The sequence below is a fragment of the Rhinolophus sinicus genome, linkage group LG11 (assembly GCF_036562045.2).
Source record: "Rhinolophus sinicus isolate RSC01 linkage group LG11, ASM3656204v1, whole genome shotgun sequence".
NCBI classification, from domain to species: Eukaryota; Metazoa; Chordata; class Mammalia; order Chiroptera; family Rhinolophidae; genus Rhinolophus; species Rhinolophus sinicus.
Genome location: NC_133760.1, coordinates 9,108,975 through 9,124,777, shown reverse-complemented (window position 1 = coordinate 9,124,777; position 15,803 = coordinate 9,108,975). Strand labels below are relative to the sequence as shown.

General features: G+C 56.8%; 1 protein-coding gene across 1 annotated transcript; it reads left to right on the top strand.

The window, feature by feature from the left end:
- BCAM (basal cell adhesion molecule (Lutheran blood group)) lies at nt 1–10,069 on the top strand. Its single transcript, XM_019754841.2, has 15 exons — nt 1–300; nt 2,424–2,545; nt 3,095–3,323; nt 3,407–3,477; nt 3,747–3,843; nt 3,928–4,110; nt 4,591–4,727; nt 5,097–5,253; nt 7,182–7,297; nt 7,401–7,542; nt 7,722–7,858; nt 8,046–8,190; nt 8,281–8,419; nt 9,385–9,502; nt 9,594–10,069. Exons 1-15 carry the CDS (start codon nt 219–221, stop codon nt 9,597–9,599), a joined length of 1,881 nt encoding a protein of 626 aa, XP_019610400.2. The 5' UTR covers nt 1–218; the 3' UTR covers nt 9,600–10,069.
- The last annotated feature ends 5,734 nt before the right edge of the window (nt 10,070–15,803 follow it).

Genomic DNA, 15,803 nt, shown 5'->3' with positions numbered 1-15,803 from the left:
GGGGGCAGAAGAGCCCCGCTCCTGGCTGAGCGTTGGGAAGTTCTCTCCCGGCAGTGGGAGGTCCTGGCGGGGCGCCCGAGTTTAGGGGGAACCAGGGGGCCAGGAAGGCGGGGCGGGGCGGGGCTCAGGGGCGGGGCCTCCTCCCAGCCCCGCGGCGGCCGCCCAGCTGCAGCCGGGGCTCAGTTGCTGCCGCCGCCACCGCCACCACCGCTGTGGGCATGGAGCCCCCGAACGCCCAGGCCGGAACGCGCGGGGCCCCGCAGCTTTTGGTGCTGGCGCTCCTGCTGGGGGCGCACCCAGGTATGCTGAGGCTGAGAGCAGGGCGAAATGGGGGACGGCCCGTTGGGGACTGCGGAAAGGGAAGAGGGAAGGAGCTTTCACTCACCCCAAGAAGCCAAACCTGGAGACCCCAGGAAGGAGGGGTATGGGAGGAAGGGGACAGTCCCTTCCAATGAGAGACCTGGGGACAGCCAGGCAGAGGAGCTGGGGACATCACAGCAGTGGATTAGAGACCACCTGAGAAGTCAGAGCCCCCTCCCCACTCAGGACCCAGGAGCGCGGGTCCTCAGCCCCTGGAGCTGGGTCCTGGGGGCCCTGCTCCCTCAGACCCAGGGGTCCAGGCCTCCAGTGGCTGGAGTGTCTTCCCCCAGGGCCCAGGAGAACAAAACCCTAGGGCTTCCCTCCTGAAAGGTTCTCAAGTTTTGAAAGGAGTCAGGGACCCTATAGCTAGAAACAAGTCATGCATTTGAAGGTTCCCCATCTAGATTCAGAGCCCAGACTGTAAAGATCCCGCCTCTGTGGGGGAAGAGCTGGAGCAACAGCCCTGGGCAGTGACAGTGGAACAGAGTGTTTCCTAGTGATAGTGCCCCCTTCCTGGGGCCCCAGAGAAATCCACACACCTGCGTGGTGGTGGGAGGGGAGGGGGCCCTGAGGGCTGGCAGCAGAAGGGCAGAGATGAGCGGGACTGGGGAAGAGAGAGGGATCTCCCGGCTGTCTTTGCTCTGCTGCTCAGACCCAGACCCAGGCACCAGCCTGGCTCCACGCCCCCTCCCCTGGGATAGGCTTGGGCCAGAGGTGGGTGCCAGGAAATCCAGGCCCCTGGCACAAGCATGGCAAATAGTGGGTCCCCAGGGCCAGGGCTGGGCCAGGCTGGGCGGGGAAGGGAAGGGAGGTTCTAAGAACTGAGAACTGATGCCAGGATGCCAGCCCAGAGAGTGAGAGAGCGTAGTTTCCTGGTGAGAATGGCTCTATCTGCCAGGATCTTGGGACAGGAGTCTAGGCCCAGCCACCTACGCCCCCAGGACCCAGGAGTCCAAACCCTCAACTCCCTTCTCCCTCAGGACCCAGGATCTGGGGACTCAACTGTATCCTGTTCTGGAATGACTCACCTTCCCCACTCTATCAAAGAGGCAGAGGGGCCAAGGGGCGGGTAGGGGGCTCTGGCGCCAGGCCGGGCAGGTCTGAGCCAGCCTGTCCCTCCCACATTCCTGAAACCTGCCCAGCCCTGTCCCCCCTCACCACCCCCACACACCCATCCCGCCTCAGCTCCAGGCTCAGCTGCAGCCCACACCCCACCCCAGCCCCCCGCTCATGAGGGAGAGACCCAGGAGCTGAGAGAGATGGAGACTGAGAGTGACGTGCTGAGAGAGACACAGAGAGGCAGAGATGGTGGAACTAAGAGATGAAGCCCCAGGGTGAGAGACACACAGGCAGAGATGGAGACTAAGATGGAAACTCATCCATGTCACTGTGCCAGGCCCTGTAAAGGGTGATGGAGGCAAAGGGATGAGCCAGCCCTGGTCCTGCCCTTGAGGAGCATTTGGTCTAGTGGCAAAAGCAGGGACAGGTGCAATTTAATGCCAGGAGGACTTATTGGAGGCCATTATGGCCCTGTGCGGCCCAGAGGAGGAGCTCTTAGTTCTGCAAGTGAAGGGAGAGATGAAAAGAAATGCTGATGGGGCCTGAAGCTCAGAGACACAGAGATGAGAGATGGAGGGAGAAGGAACGACTGAGTCTGAGGGAGGAGCACTGGGGGCCTGGGCTCCTGGGTCTGAGGGAGGAGCACTGGGGGCCTGGGCTCCTGGGTCTGAGGGAGGAGGGGCTGGGGGCCTGGGCTCCTGGGTCTGAGGGAGGAGGGGCTGGGGGCCTGGACACCTGGGTCTGAGGGAGGAGGGGCTGGGGGCCTGGACACCTGGGTCTGAGGGAGGAGGGGCTGGGGGCCTGGACACCTGGGTCTGAGGGAGGAGGGGCTGGGGGCCTGGGCTCCTGGGTCTGAGGGAGGAGGGGCTGGGGGCCAGGAGGCCTGGACAGTAAAGGAGGAGGGGGTTGGGGGCCTGCACCCCTGTGTCCTGGAGGAAGAGGGGTTGTCTGGAAGGCTTTCCCTATTGGTGGCAGAGGGAGACAACTCAATTGCTCTCCCACAGGTGCCCAGGCTGAAGTGCAGGTGTCTGTGCCCCCCTTGGTGGAGGTAATGAGGGGGGAGCCCGTCACCCTGGACTGCACCCCCTTGGGGGCCCATGACCCTTTCGTGCTGGAATGGTTCCTGGTGAGTGCTTCAGGCTTGGGATCAGGTAGAAGGGGGTCTGAAAGTCAGGGCGCAGCAGGGCTGCAAGTATTCATTCTCTCATCAGACTCCAAAGGACCCTAAGAGCTCCGTGAAGCTGCTTTTCCATTTTATAGATGGAGAAATTGAGGCCCAGGAAAGGGAAGGCACTCCCCAGGTGTCTGGGCACAGCTGAGACTAGTCCCCCTTCAAAGTGCTGGCTCTTGAAAAAGGACATTCAGACACCAAGAAAGCGGTGGGGGGGGGGCGGTGGGGGTAAAGAGAGAAAGAGGAGAGGAAATAAGCAGAAAGAGACAGGGTGAGAGAGAGAGGGAGATGGGAACAGAGTGAAATGGAGAAAGAGGGAGACAGAGGAAAATGTGACAACAGATAGGGAATAGGGGCAGGAGGGGGTGGAGAGAGGGACCAGGGAGAGAGATAACAAGAGGAAAAGAGACAGAGCCACACAACAGCAGAAAGAAAGGGACATGGAGAGACAGACACTGAGGAGGGTTGCCCTGCAGCCCTGAGCTGAGCCCTCCCTGACCACAGGCAGACCGCTCCGGGGCCCGCCACCTTCTGGCTTCAGCTGAGCTGCAGGGCTCTGAGATCCAGGCCAGGGTGCACAACTCCCGGGGCCGCAACCCCCCATACCAGCTGGACTCCCGGGGCCGCCTGGTGCTGGCCGAGGCCCAGGTGGGCGACGAGCAGGACTATGTGTGCGTGGTGAGGGCAGGGGCAGCGGGCACTGCTGAGGCCACAGCGAGGCTCCAGGTATTTGGTGAGTGTCTGTGGACACCCCAGGAAGGGGCAGGCAGGGGAGAGCCCAGGAAAGGGTTCCTGACAGTAGCATCTCCCCCATAGCAAAACCAGAGGCCACCGAGGTCGCTCCCACCAAAGGGACGGTGTCTGTGATGGATGAATTTGCCCAGGAGGTACCTCGTACTGACCTTGATTCCAGGGTCCTGTGGGAGGAGAGGACTGGCGAGGCATGGGGGGTGGGGTGGGGTGGGGGGGTGGTTGTCAGAATCTTGGGTCAGAGGGTCAGAGGGGGGGCAGGGACCCTAGACTCCTGCATCCTGAGGGAGGAGTGGGCTGGGGGCCCAGAATCCTGGATCTGAGTGGTGAGGACTTCTGAGGTAACGGAGCCTCAGAGTTCAGAGTCCTGGCCCCGAGCCCAGGGCCATGCCTGTGTCTGCCTCAGATTGCCACCTGCAACAGCCGCAACGGGAACCCAGCTCCTCAGATTATATGGTATCGCAATAGGCAGCCCCTGCAGGTGCCCATGGAGGTGAACTCAGGTGAGCAGCGCAGGAGCCCAGGTTGACATGGGTGGAGTGGGGTGATGGCCGTGGCTGGCTGACTGCCCCGTCCCTCTTTCGCAGAGAGCTACATGACCAGCCGCACAGTGCGGGAGGCCTCGGGCCTGCTGTCTCTCACCAGCACCCTCTATCTGCGGGTCCACAAGGCCGACCTGAATGCCTTCTTCCACTGCTCTGCACACTACCGCCTACCCAAGGGCCAGCATGGCCGCCTGGACAGCCCGTCCTTCAACCTCACCCTGCACTGTGAGTCCATGCTGGGCCTAACTTCCCCTACCTTGGACTTCACATATCTCAGGCCTGACCCTCCCAGCCCACCCGGGGTCCCACACTCCCTTCTGTTGCAATGTGTGCTGACTGCTGAGTAACAAAAAGTAACACGAGCCCCATTCTGACTTCTGACCCCCTCATAGCTCTCTGAACCCCATGGAGTTTCACGACTAAACTTTGTGCTCCATCCTTTCACACTGAGTTGGGTCCCCAAACCTTACACTGACTGGTCACCCCCACTGACCTCTGAGCCTTGACCTGTACTCTCAGCTTATCTCAACCTCTGACCTCTGGTCCCTGATCTCAGAATAAGTATGAACCTGAACCTTGGAATATGACCTCTAGCCGATGACCACCTGTGACCATGACCTCTCTCCCTCAACCCAGCCCTGCCTTGTACCCTTGATCTGACTTACCCTTAACCCTAATCACAAGTCCCCCTTTCCTTCCGCTTAGATCCCACAGAGCACGTGCAGTTCTGGGTGGACAGCCCATCCACCACAGAGGGCTGGGTACGCGAGGGTGACTCTGTGCATCTGTCCTGCCGGGGGGACGGCAGCTCCATCTCAGAGTACGCATTTTACCGCCTTCAGGTGATGCACCCCATCATTCCTTTGGAGCCCCTGGCCCCTGACCTCTATGACATACTGACTGTACCACTTCTGGTTTCACCCGGGTGGCCCCAGGCTTAGCAAAGCACCTGGCTGGTGACCCAGGAGCGAATAGGACCTCTGACCCCTGATTTGAGAGTCCTGACTTAGCATGATGCCTGATTTGGAAGACCTCTGGCCTAGCGAGGCCTCTGCCCCCTTACCTGCGTGGGCTCTCACCTAGTATGACACTAACCTGGTGACCTGGACCTATCAAGATGCTTGGCTCCGACCCGGGTGGGCCCTGACGTAGCATGACTCCGCTGGCCCTGGGTGGCTCCTGAACCGGGTTCCTCATCCCTGGTCACCCAGGACAAGCAGGAGAACATGCTACAGACAAATTATAACGGGAGCTTCACCCTGGAGGGGGTGCAGCGGAGCCAGAGTGGGACCTACGGCTGCAGAGTGGAGGACTATGACGCTGCCGAAGACGCAGAGCTCTCTCAGACCCTGGAGCTGCGCGTGGCCTGTGAGAGCCCTGGGAGAACAGGGAGGAGAGCTCCGGCACAGGCTGCCTCCTCACCCTCCACAGCCCTGCCTCCAAATGCAGGGTCCCTGCCTTGGTCCCGAGGCACCCTTCCCCCTGGGTCCCTGCCCCAGCACCCTCCAAACTCCCACATCAGGCAGCCAGACAGCCCTTTCCAAAACACAAACCTGACCTTCCCCTGCTCCAGAATCTGCCACAGCTCCCCAGTGCCCTCAGGAGAAAGCCCAGGTGCCTCACCACAGCATTCAAGGCCCACCTGGCCAGCTTCACCTTTGGCTGACCCTTCTCCCCACCAAAGCATTCTCCTCATCACACCCAAGCTCCTCTCACAACACCCCATCCTTCTACCATCCATTTCTGACCGGTCTCTTGGGTCCCAGTCTTCTAAGAAGGCTTCTCAGTCCATTTGCCGCCTGCGCCCTGAGGCTCTATCCCTCCTCCTTATGCGTCCTTTCTGGGGCTAGGCCCTCTGCCAGAGGTTGGGGACACCTGTGAGCAAGACAGCTGAGTCCCTGCCTTTCCAGAGCTTGAGGCCCAGGAAGGGAGACAAATGGTAAACGCTAAATGAGACAGGAGCAATCTTGCATCAGCAGGGACTGATGCAGAACGATGGGCTAAGGAACTGGCCAAGCGAGTGGGGGGAGTAGTGTAGATGGGGGGTGTTGGCAGGGTGTGTCCACCAGGAAGCAGATTCCGACTTGGAGATCTGAAGGCAGGAAGTTTGTGGGGAGTGCCTTGGCGTCCACATCTACTGGGGAGTGGCAATGGGAAGGAAGCAGGATTGGGCAGAGGAAGAAGTTGGGCTGCAGTCTAAGAAGGCCTTGTTGGCCCCACAGGGCACTTGGGAGCTGGGATATCCCAGTTGAGGCAAGGGGGCGTGGCTTTTCCCTCACATCAGCCAGTCATTGGCTGTTGGGCTGTCTGAGGAAGGGGGCGTGACCTAGAGTGAAGGGCAGTTCCCAGAGAGGGCTAACAGCTGAGGGCTAACAGTTGACATCCCTCTCAACAGCTGAAGGGGAGTCTTGAGTGTCCACAATAGGGGGTCAGAGAGGCCTGTCTGAGAAGGGGACATTTGAGTAGGAAACCACAGAATGGAATCAGAAATGCTAAGAGCCAGAAGAAGAGCACTCCGGGCAGAGGGAACAGCAAGTGCAAAGGCCCTTAGGCAGGACCCAAGTTGGCTTCCTGGAGAACAAGAGCAAGAGAACAGGGGAGCTGGAGCTCAGGGGGCAAGCGAGGAGGGTGGGAGATGAGATCGAAGAGGTAGACAGCAATCAGACTAGGCAGGATCTTTTGGTTTTGTCACGGAATTTGGCCTTTATGCCAAGAGTGCTTGGGAACAACTGCAGGATTTTAAGCAGAGGGAATTGCTGCCCAGTGAGTTTGGAAAAGATCCTTCCAGCTGCTCAGTGGAGAATAGATTGGAGAGGACAAGCGTCCTGCCCAGTAGGGAGACCAGTGAGGAAATGACTACAGTGGTCAAGGCATTTGGACTCAAGGGTCAGAGATGGACAGAAGTGGAAGGATTCATGGGGGGGAGAGGGCGGGCAGAGAAAGACTTGTTGAATGAAAAGGAAGTAGGGCGGAGGAGGTAAGGGTTTGGGGGTTCAGTCAGAGAAGGAACACTTCACACTTCTCAGGTTATCCATTAACCTTGGGCCCAGATATCAGCTCTGGAGGGAAGTGGTTGGGGCAGACATGGATTTTGGAGTTCGACTCCTAGATTTGAGCTCAAGATTTGGCCTGGCTGAGAGAGTGGAGAGTTCACGGCGATGGGGAGAACTAGCAGGAATGCTTGGCATTCTCTGCTGACGATTGTGCATTCACATCTGTACCCACAACAGCCCTGGAGTGCCCCTAACCAAGTAGGTGAGGGTCCAGGGAAGGTGACAGTCTGTACCCCCCTCCAGACCTGGACCCCATCGAGCTCAGCAACAAGGAGGAGCTTTCCTTACCCCTGGGCAGCAGCGTAGACACCAACTGCTCCGTGCAAGGCCTACCCACCCCTGCTCTACGCTGGATGAAGGTGAGAAGGAATGGCCCCAGCCAAGGGACCCCCTCCCTCCCATCACCCCCAACCCCTTCTCTCATTGTCCAACTGGTCTCTTCTCTCCTCCCCCACCCCACAGGACTCAGTTCCCCTGGGGGAGGGCCCCACGCTCTCACTCAACCTCGTTACCTTCGATTCTGCTGGCACCTACATATGTGAAGCCTCTATGCCCACGGTCCCACTCCTCAGTCGCACTCAGGCCCTCAAGCTGCTGGTTGAAGGTTTGGGGGTAGGGGCAGGCTGGGATGGGGACAATAGGGATGAGGGGCCAGGACCAATGGGACAGGTCCATGGCTGGTCCCTCTGTCTCCTGCTCTATTCCTCTCCCTTCTCTCCTTTCTCGCTCCCTCCTTTCCCCAGTGTGCCTTCTGCTCACTCCCTTCCCTCCTACCACCCACAGGGTCACCAGAGCTAAGGCCAGAGGAGATTCAGCCCAAGGCAGAGGGCAGCTGGAGAGAAGGAGATGAAGTCAGGCTTGTCTGCTCTGCTCGTGGCTACCCAGAGCCCAAACTCAGCTGGAACCAACTGGGCGGCAGTGTAAGGGACCTTCCTATCCAGTCTGAAGGCTCCGGGACCCAGGCACCCTCCCCAAACACCCAGGGGACCCTGCCCCCTCACCAAGCATTCTGTCCCCTCTCCTGCTTCCTGGGAGACTGGACACCACCTCTGCCCTCACCCCCAGCCCTTGATCCCATGGGCCCGGGCCTGACTCAAGCCTCTGCAGCCAGCAGAGCCAGCTCCCAGAGGGCAGGGCTGGGTGAGCAGCTCTCTGACCCTGAAGGTGACCAGTGCCCTGAGCCAAGAAGGTGTCTTCTGTGAGGCCTCCAACCCCCACGGGACCACCAAGCATGTCTTTCACTTTGGCACAGGTGAGTAACCACGGTGGTGCGACAGGAGCCAGGCATGGGGCAGACAGAGCACTGCTGGCTGAGCCCTGCTCGTCTGTCTTGTCCCTGCAGTGGCTCCCCAGACCTCCCAGGCTGGAGTGGCTGTCATGGCCGTGGCCGTCAGCGTGGGTCTCCTGCTCCTCGTCGTTGCTGCCTTCTATTGCATGAGACGCAAGGGGCGCCCTGGCCGACAGGGGGAAAAAGGGGCTCTGTGAGTGGCCTGCAACCTCAGAATGACCTCCGTAACCCAACCTCATCCTCTATCCAATTCTGACTTCATCCCCAAATCCAGCCCTAAACCTAGTCCATGACCAATTTCAACAGCATCCTATCTTCAACCCCAAACCCAAATACAATGCAATCCCATTCCTACCCTCAAATCCAGTCCATAACCATCCCCTCCCCCATCTTCATCCCCAGCTACAACCCCACCCAACTCATACCCATCCTTAAACTCACCCCATCCCTAATCTTTCCAACCCAAATATCATCCCCACCTCCAATCCCAGCCCTAAAATAACCATTGCCCAACTGAACTGAACCCCGCAGGCCCCCAGTCTCCTCTCCAACCCCCATCTCATTCTCATTGCCAGCTCCAACCCCATCTTCAGTCCCAACCCTACCCCTTCCCCAAGCCCATCCCATCTAACCTCTCCAACCCCAGCATAGCCCCATCCTCAAACCCAACATAACCATCCCCATTTCCAACCCCAACTCCAAGCACACCCCTCACCTCACCCTAAACTCCACGGCTTCTCCAGTCCCAACCTCTCCCCCAGCTCCAACCCATAACCAGCACCAAACCCAGTTTCGACCCCATCCCCACCCCCAAGGTCCCTCCCACTCCATCTCCTTCCCATCCCTACTCCAAACCCATCCCCATCTAAACTCATCTCCAACCCCAACCACATGGCCACCTTCAACCCCAGTCTGTAGCCATTCCCCAGCCTCCCCCGAGAGCTGACCCCAGCTGACCCCAACCACGTTACCATCTCCGATTCCAGCAGCATCTTCCATGCTAGCCCCATCCACCCCTAAACCCAACGCCATTCCCACCCTCTAGCCCATCCTCAGCCCATTCCCACCCACCTCCACGCCTGTCTGCATCCAGAACTGTCCATCCCCAGTGCCTTCCCCAGCCAGGACCAACTCCAACATGCTGCCTCTTCTCCCTAGGCCACCCGGGAAGCCAGAGCTGAGCCACTCTGGGTCCCAGCGGACCGAGCAGACAGGTCTTCTCACGGGAAGTGCCTCTGGAGGAGTCAGGCACGGCAGTGGGGGCTTCCGAGATGAGGTGCGTGAGGGCCTGGGCACGCTGGTGAGGGGCCTGCTGGGAGTGGAGCAGCCTCCGTGGGCACAGGCTGACCTGTCCATCTTCTCCCCAGTGCTGAGCCCAAGGACCCACGAGGCAGTCACTGGACGCGACCTGGAGTTGCAAACATCAGAGAACCAGCCCTGCTCATCTGCTCATGCCCCACCCGCCCCTGCCTTCCCCCGCCTTCCCTCTTCCCTCTCGGCCCTCCCTTCCTTCCTCTGCACGCTGGGCAGGGACCTACAGCTGCTGCTGCTGGGAGGGAGGGAGGGAGGGAGGGAGGGTGGGCTGGTGGGTGGGAGGGGACCTTCCTCCAGGGAGTGTGACTCTCCCAGGCCCCAGAATAGCTCCTGGACCCAAGCCCAGGGCCTGGCCTGGGATGAGGCTCTGAGGGTCGGCTGGCCGGGGCTATTTTTACCTCCTGCCTCCATTGCTGGTCCCCCCCACCTGACATCCTGCTGCATAGTCTGACACTGGATCCCTACCCCCACTCCTGCCTCCTCATCTGTGGACACTGGAGTCTGGAATAAATGCTGTCTGTCACCTTGACACCATCCTGTGGCCAAGCCTCCTCTAGGGGATGAGACAGGAAGGGGACGCAGGTGATGCCCCTGTGCCTGCTGCTCTCCCGCCCCCTTACAAGACCTGGGTGAAGTCTGATGTCATGGAGAAAGAAATGAGACTGAGAGCGAGCAGAGGGTGACTCAGCTGGCTGAGGCTGGAAGAGAGAGGTGCAGGGGTCCAGAGGGCACTGAGTCTGGCCCCTGAAGACCTGTGCCTGCTTGGTGGGGGGGGGGGGGTTATCCCCTTAAGTAAAAGTTCCCAGACTCTCTTGCCAGAGCCCCAGAGGGAATTGAAGCTTCTAGAGGAAAAACTCTGAGCTGTAGGATGGATGGAATTAGGGATGTAGCTGCCTCTTCTGGGAGTGGCATGGTTCCTGCAGCTTGGGAAGGAGGGGTGGCTTGAAGGAACCCAGACTAAGGGGACCTGAGGCAGAAAGAAGAGGCAGCAGAAACAGCAAGGCCAGCTAGAGAAACTTAGTGAGGCAGATGGAGAGGGATGGAAAGAAGGGATGGGGGGGCAGTAAGAGGGAAGAGGGGTGGACGGGGGCAGCTCAGAGATGAAAGCCCTAGAGTCAGAGACAGAAAGATTTGGGGAGAGAGGCAGAGACAAACAGACAGAGACAAAGAGAAAAACAATTGGGATGCAGAGAGATAATTACAGCCAGAAAAAATGTTGAAAGGAGCAGCCCAGAAGCAATGGGATGGTGGTGGGAGGTGGGCATGAGTGACTTTGTGGCCAAGTGACTTCTCCCCGAGTCCAGCAAATGGAGAGAAATCACATCTGAGCTGCTGTGAGGAGTGGGCGTGACAATCCCTGTGCAATACATGAGCCAGGAAGTCTCTGCAATCTCAGCAAGTGACTCCGTCTTGCTGTCCTCAGTTTGCTCAGCCGCGAAATGGACAAAGTGGGATCTGTGGCCATGGGAGATTGGCGAGAGGCGATGGGAGCCTCCTGGTAGGTGACCGAGCAGCCTGCCGAGAGGCCCCAGAGCAGACCTTACCAGCCTGATTCAGGTGCTCAAATCCCATGGTTTATTGAATCAGTTTAAAACAAATGTGAGAATCAAAGAGATGGGCCAGGTTAATACACTTAGTTTAGGGCACAAGCCATTAAAGTTCCCCACCACCTGAGTTCTGGGGTACATGTGGCCCCCGAGTCCCATCTCTCTCACCATGGTGTGGTTTCAACCCCCCAGAGTGGAAGGTGAGCTGGGGCTTCTGCACCCAGAAGGTGCCAGAGCCACGCAGGGGATAAACGTGCATGGTCCAGGTTAACACACTTTTACCTGTATAACTTGGGCCAGGACTCATGGGACAGAGCTGGAGTCACCAAGGGGGAAACACTTTAAGGGTATGTGGAACTTGGGGCTTGCTTGATCCTTCCATCCTTCCCATCTATGTTAAGCTCATGTCCATTTTTTGTTTAAGATTTTTATTAAAATGTAGCTAACATACAATATTATATTAGTTTCAGGTGTACACCATAGGTATTCAACATTTACATACTCAGAGAGGGGATCACCGTGATAGTTTAGCTCACGTTCTTAATATGTCTAACAGGCCTCATGAGTTGCTTCTTACCGTTTCTCCGAAAATAAGACCTAGCCGGACCATCAGTTCTAATGCATCTTTTGGAGCAAAAGTTAATATAAGACCCGGTCTTATTTTACTATAATGTAAGACCGGGTCTTATATAATATAATATAATGTAACATAACATAATATAATATATACTGGGTCTTACATTAATTGTTGCTCCAAAAGATGCGTTAGAGCTGATTGTCCGGCTAGGTCTTATTTTCGGGGAAACACGGTAATATCCACTCTTCATTTCATCTGTCTCCTTATTTATGTGGCCCTCTTGTTTTCTCCATGACAGAATTGAATATTCTTTTTAAAAATTACAGCAGACACTCTCAGAGGATCATAGGGTGGTTGGGAGAATTTGAAGAGACAATGGAAAGTGTTTAATACAGAGCCTGGCACAAAGTACGTGCTCAGGACTTGTGTACTATTAGCAGTAGCTTTATCCAAGGGAAATGGAGGGACAGAGAGAAAAGCAAAATAGGATCCTGTGATCCAGGGAAGGGACCAGGTGGAAAGAGATCCCACTCTAAGAGCAGACATTGGTGAGGGGGCACTTGGGTACTGGATGAGGAGTGAACAGATGTCTGGAGGGAGGGGAGAAAGGGAACCCCAGGGAGGAAAGTGTTCTCTGCCCAGCACCTGGTCCCCAAGTTAATGAGGGGAGGGTCCTGGCCCACATCCCAGGAGGGCATACATTTGCATGCAATCCCTCATCTGCATAGCATCTCCGGCAATTTTCATACAGATGGAAGCCTGAGACCTCCTCAGTCTGACCCCTCCTTCCACCAGAGGGTCTGGGGGAAGAGGAGCGGGAGAAGGGTGAACCATAGTATCTGTGGCTCCAGGAAGTAAAGGGAAGTTTGGAGTGGACTCCCCTTGCTCATCAACCTTCTGTGACTCCCTATTACTCTCAAGAGCATGAGCCACCCTTCACCTGGCATTCCGGACCTTCCAAGATGTTGCCCCTCACACTCACCCACTGCTCCCTCTCTCACACATGCCCCCCTCCACTTGTACACTTGTACCTTCCTGACTTTACTGTTCCCCTCATTTGGAATGTCCTTTCCCATTCCCCCCCCCTCCCCCGTAACAAAGCTTGTCTGTCCTTCAAAGCCTCGACATCTTAAAGGATTCTGAAAAGTTTTCACTCCCGTTTTCCTGCTCTTGGAAATTTTCAGGAATCTGTGCCTCTTCTGAACTTCTATACTAGGTTTTATTAGTAAGGATATGTTTAGTTGCAAATGACAAAAAAATGAAGTAATGTGTGTAAATGAAAAGGAAAAGTTATTCACTCATATAACCAGGAAGATCAAAGGCTGACTACCTTCAGGCATAGCTATCCTTTTCCTTTTCTCAGCTCTGCTGTTCTCCATGCACGGGCAGGGTCTTTTGTTTCCAGTTCTCTGCAAGCTGCCAGATTTCCATCCTACCAGCTTAGCAACCCCCACCAAAAGAGGGTGTCTGCTTTCTACTAATTCAAGCAAAAGCCTCAGGGCTGATTCTCGTTGGTCAGGAATGGGTCCTACCCCTATCCCTGAACCAATCCCTTTGGCCAGGGGATCCAATGCTCTGATTGACCAGGACTGGGTCAGGCTCACTCTGAACCATAAGGACTGAATGTAGGGGATTCCCTGTAGGAAAACTGGGGAGCGAGGGCTGAAAGAAAGGGAAGAGTTTGTCGGACAGGTAAAATACAGCTGACTCTTGAACAACGCAGGGGTTATGGGTGCTGACCTGCGCAGTAGAAAATCTACATATAACTGCGACTTGGCACCAGCTCCACAGCTCAGCAGGATACCTTTGGCCCTGTGCCTCCACCTCCTGGTGGTTATGACTCTTCAGTGAAGTGCCACCTCTGGGACTTGTTGACACTGGAAGTTGACTCCCCAGGCATGGGACCCACCCAGTTATTCCTCAACCAACAAAGCAGTGCTCAGCCTTATGCATGTGACTGAGGTGGGGGGGTGAAACTGCAGCCTACCCTCCTGGGGGGTGTCTCCTGGGCTCACCTGTGCCTACAATGTACAGCCAGCAGAGCTGAGCCACTTGTAGACTGGCCTGGAGAAGAGTGGGTGCGGGGTGCGGGGGTGTGTGTGTGGGGGGGGACACCTTCCTGAAACAAGTCTCCTGGAGACTGGTTATTTTGCTCAAAGGAGAAATGGGGCCCCAGAATTTTACAAAGCAAGTTAGTAGCAATGCTGGTACGAAAACCCGAGATTCTGGCCCTCTAGTCTGGCCCCAGATTAGGGAGAGAAAGACAGAGGGAGCTAAAGTGCATTTATCATGCACCTATTTGTCCAGCCGGCCTCATTCTAGGCTGTGCCAAGCCTGAGATACATGTTATTTGGAGGTCCCAGCCTGCTGCTTCCTTGCTGGGTAGCTTGGGCCAAGTAACCAGTCTGGGCTCAGTGTACTTTTCAGTGAAATGAGGATCATGAGAGTGTCCCCTTCATGGGGTTCTTGTGAGGAATTAACTAAGAGAGGTCAACCAGATCCAAATCTGTCAGTTTATAACTGTGACTTTGGACCAAATCACTTTATTTCTCTGTGCCTCGGTTTCCTTATCACCTAGAATACTGTGTGGGTTGAGACTGTACTTAGAGTACACTTAGATCAGTGGCTAGCACATAGTGTTAAATAACTTTATTAATAGTAATATTACCAATACGTGAATGCCGGTCAATAAGAGTTTCCACTGCTTGAGACCTTGCCCTTCAAGGGTGGAAAGCTCAGGTGTATGGTGGGATGGGGAGGGAGGGAGGAAGGGCAAGTCTCAGGGGTCGTCTTGCTAGGAAGCTCCCAAGCGTCTGCACCCAGCTGATAAGCTCAGCGCCTCCCTACCCTCGAGGAACTGGAACGGAGGGATTTCAGACGCTCGATGGGAACCCCCTCCCTCGGTCTCCTGCTTCCCGCCCTCACCCCGACACCCTGGGCGGCCTCACCAGCTCCCCCGGGCAGCCCAAGGAATGTGAAGAGGTAGGTGGGGGTGGGGAGGAGCGGGAGCCGCCGGGGGAGACAAAGGGGCCGAGTCAAAGCGAGAAGTACAAAGACGCGAGGAGTCTGGGAAGACAGAGAAGTGGGACAAGGACACGGGGAGGGACTGGGAGTCTGGAGGCCGGACCCTAGCCCAACCCCGCAGAGCCAGCGGAGCGCGGGGCTGGTCTGTGCTGCCCCCTGGCGGACGAGCGTGTAAGGAGGTGGTGAGGACCAGACGCGGGAGGCAGGATCGGGATGCACCGAGGGAGGGAGAGACAGAGAACTGAGGCAGGGGCAGAGACATCGAGAAACACACAGAGAGAAACAAGACACACACACAGACAGCGACAAAGGCAGACACAGAGGCAAAGAGAGACACAGAGTTAAAGGGATGGAATGAAACACAGAGACCAAGTGACACATAAACAGTGATAGAAAGACAGAGTCCAGAAACACAAAGCGATACCGACGCGTTAGGACTGAAAGACTCAGAAATAGAGAAATACAGAGACGCAGGAGACCCAAAGATAGTGAGAGACAAAAGACAGAGGCACTAAAAGAGACAGAAATCTAGAAAGAAACGATGAAGCGACTCCCAGAGTCCGCGGCAGAAATTAGGAAGAGAACCGGATACGCTGAGATGCCCCACAAGCGCGAGAAAGACCGGAGAGGGCCCAGAACAGAAGTAGAGAGCCGGGAATGGGGTGGGGGTGGGGTTCTTAGGGTGGGGGCGTGGCTTCAGAGGGGCGGACCTCTGAGAAGCCTCGTGCCTCACGCAGGTGTGACAAGAGGGTCCGGGCAATGGCTGCAGAGATCGAGGTTGGAACTTTGGGCGGGACTAAAACCAGGCTTGACTGAGCTCCTGGACAGCGGAACAGACCAATGGGGAGAGCTTACGGACCAGGAGCGTGGCTTTACAGGGGGCGGAGACAGACGGAAGGTCCGAAGGGGCGTGGCAGAAACTTAGTGGCGCCTCCAGGCCAAAGGATACCCGGCGCTGTGGGGGCGTGTCCTCGAGAGCAGAGGGAGCTTAGAACACTAAAGGGGAAGGGTTTGAACTCCCGAGAAAATTTTGGGGGCGGGGCGATCATAGAATCATGGGAGGGGCGAATATGGAATCCTGGGGAGCGGCAGGTGTAGAATTCTGGGAGGGGGCG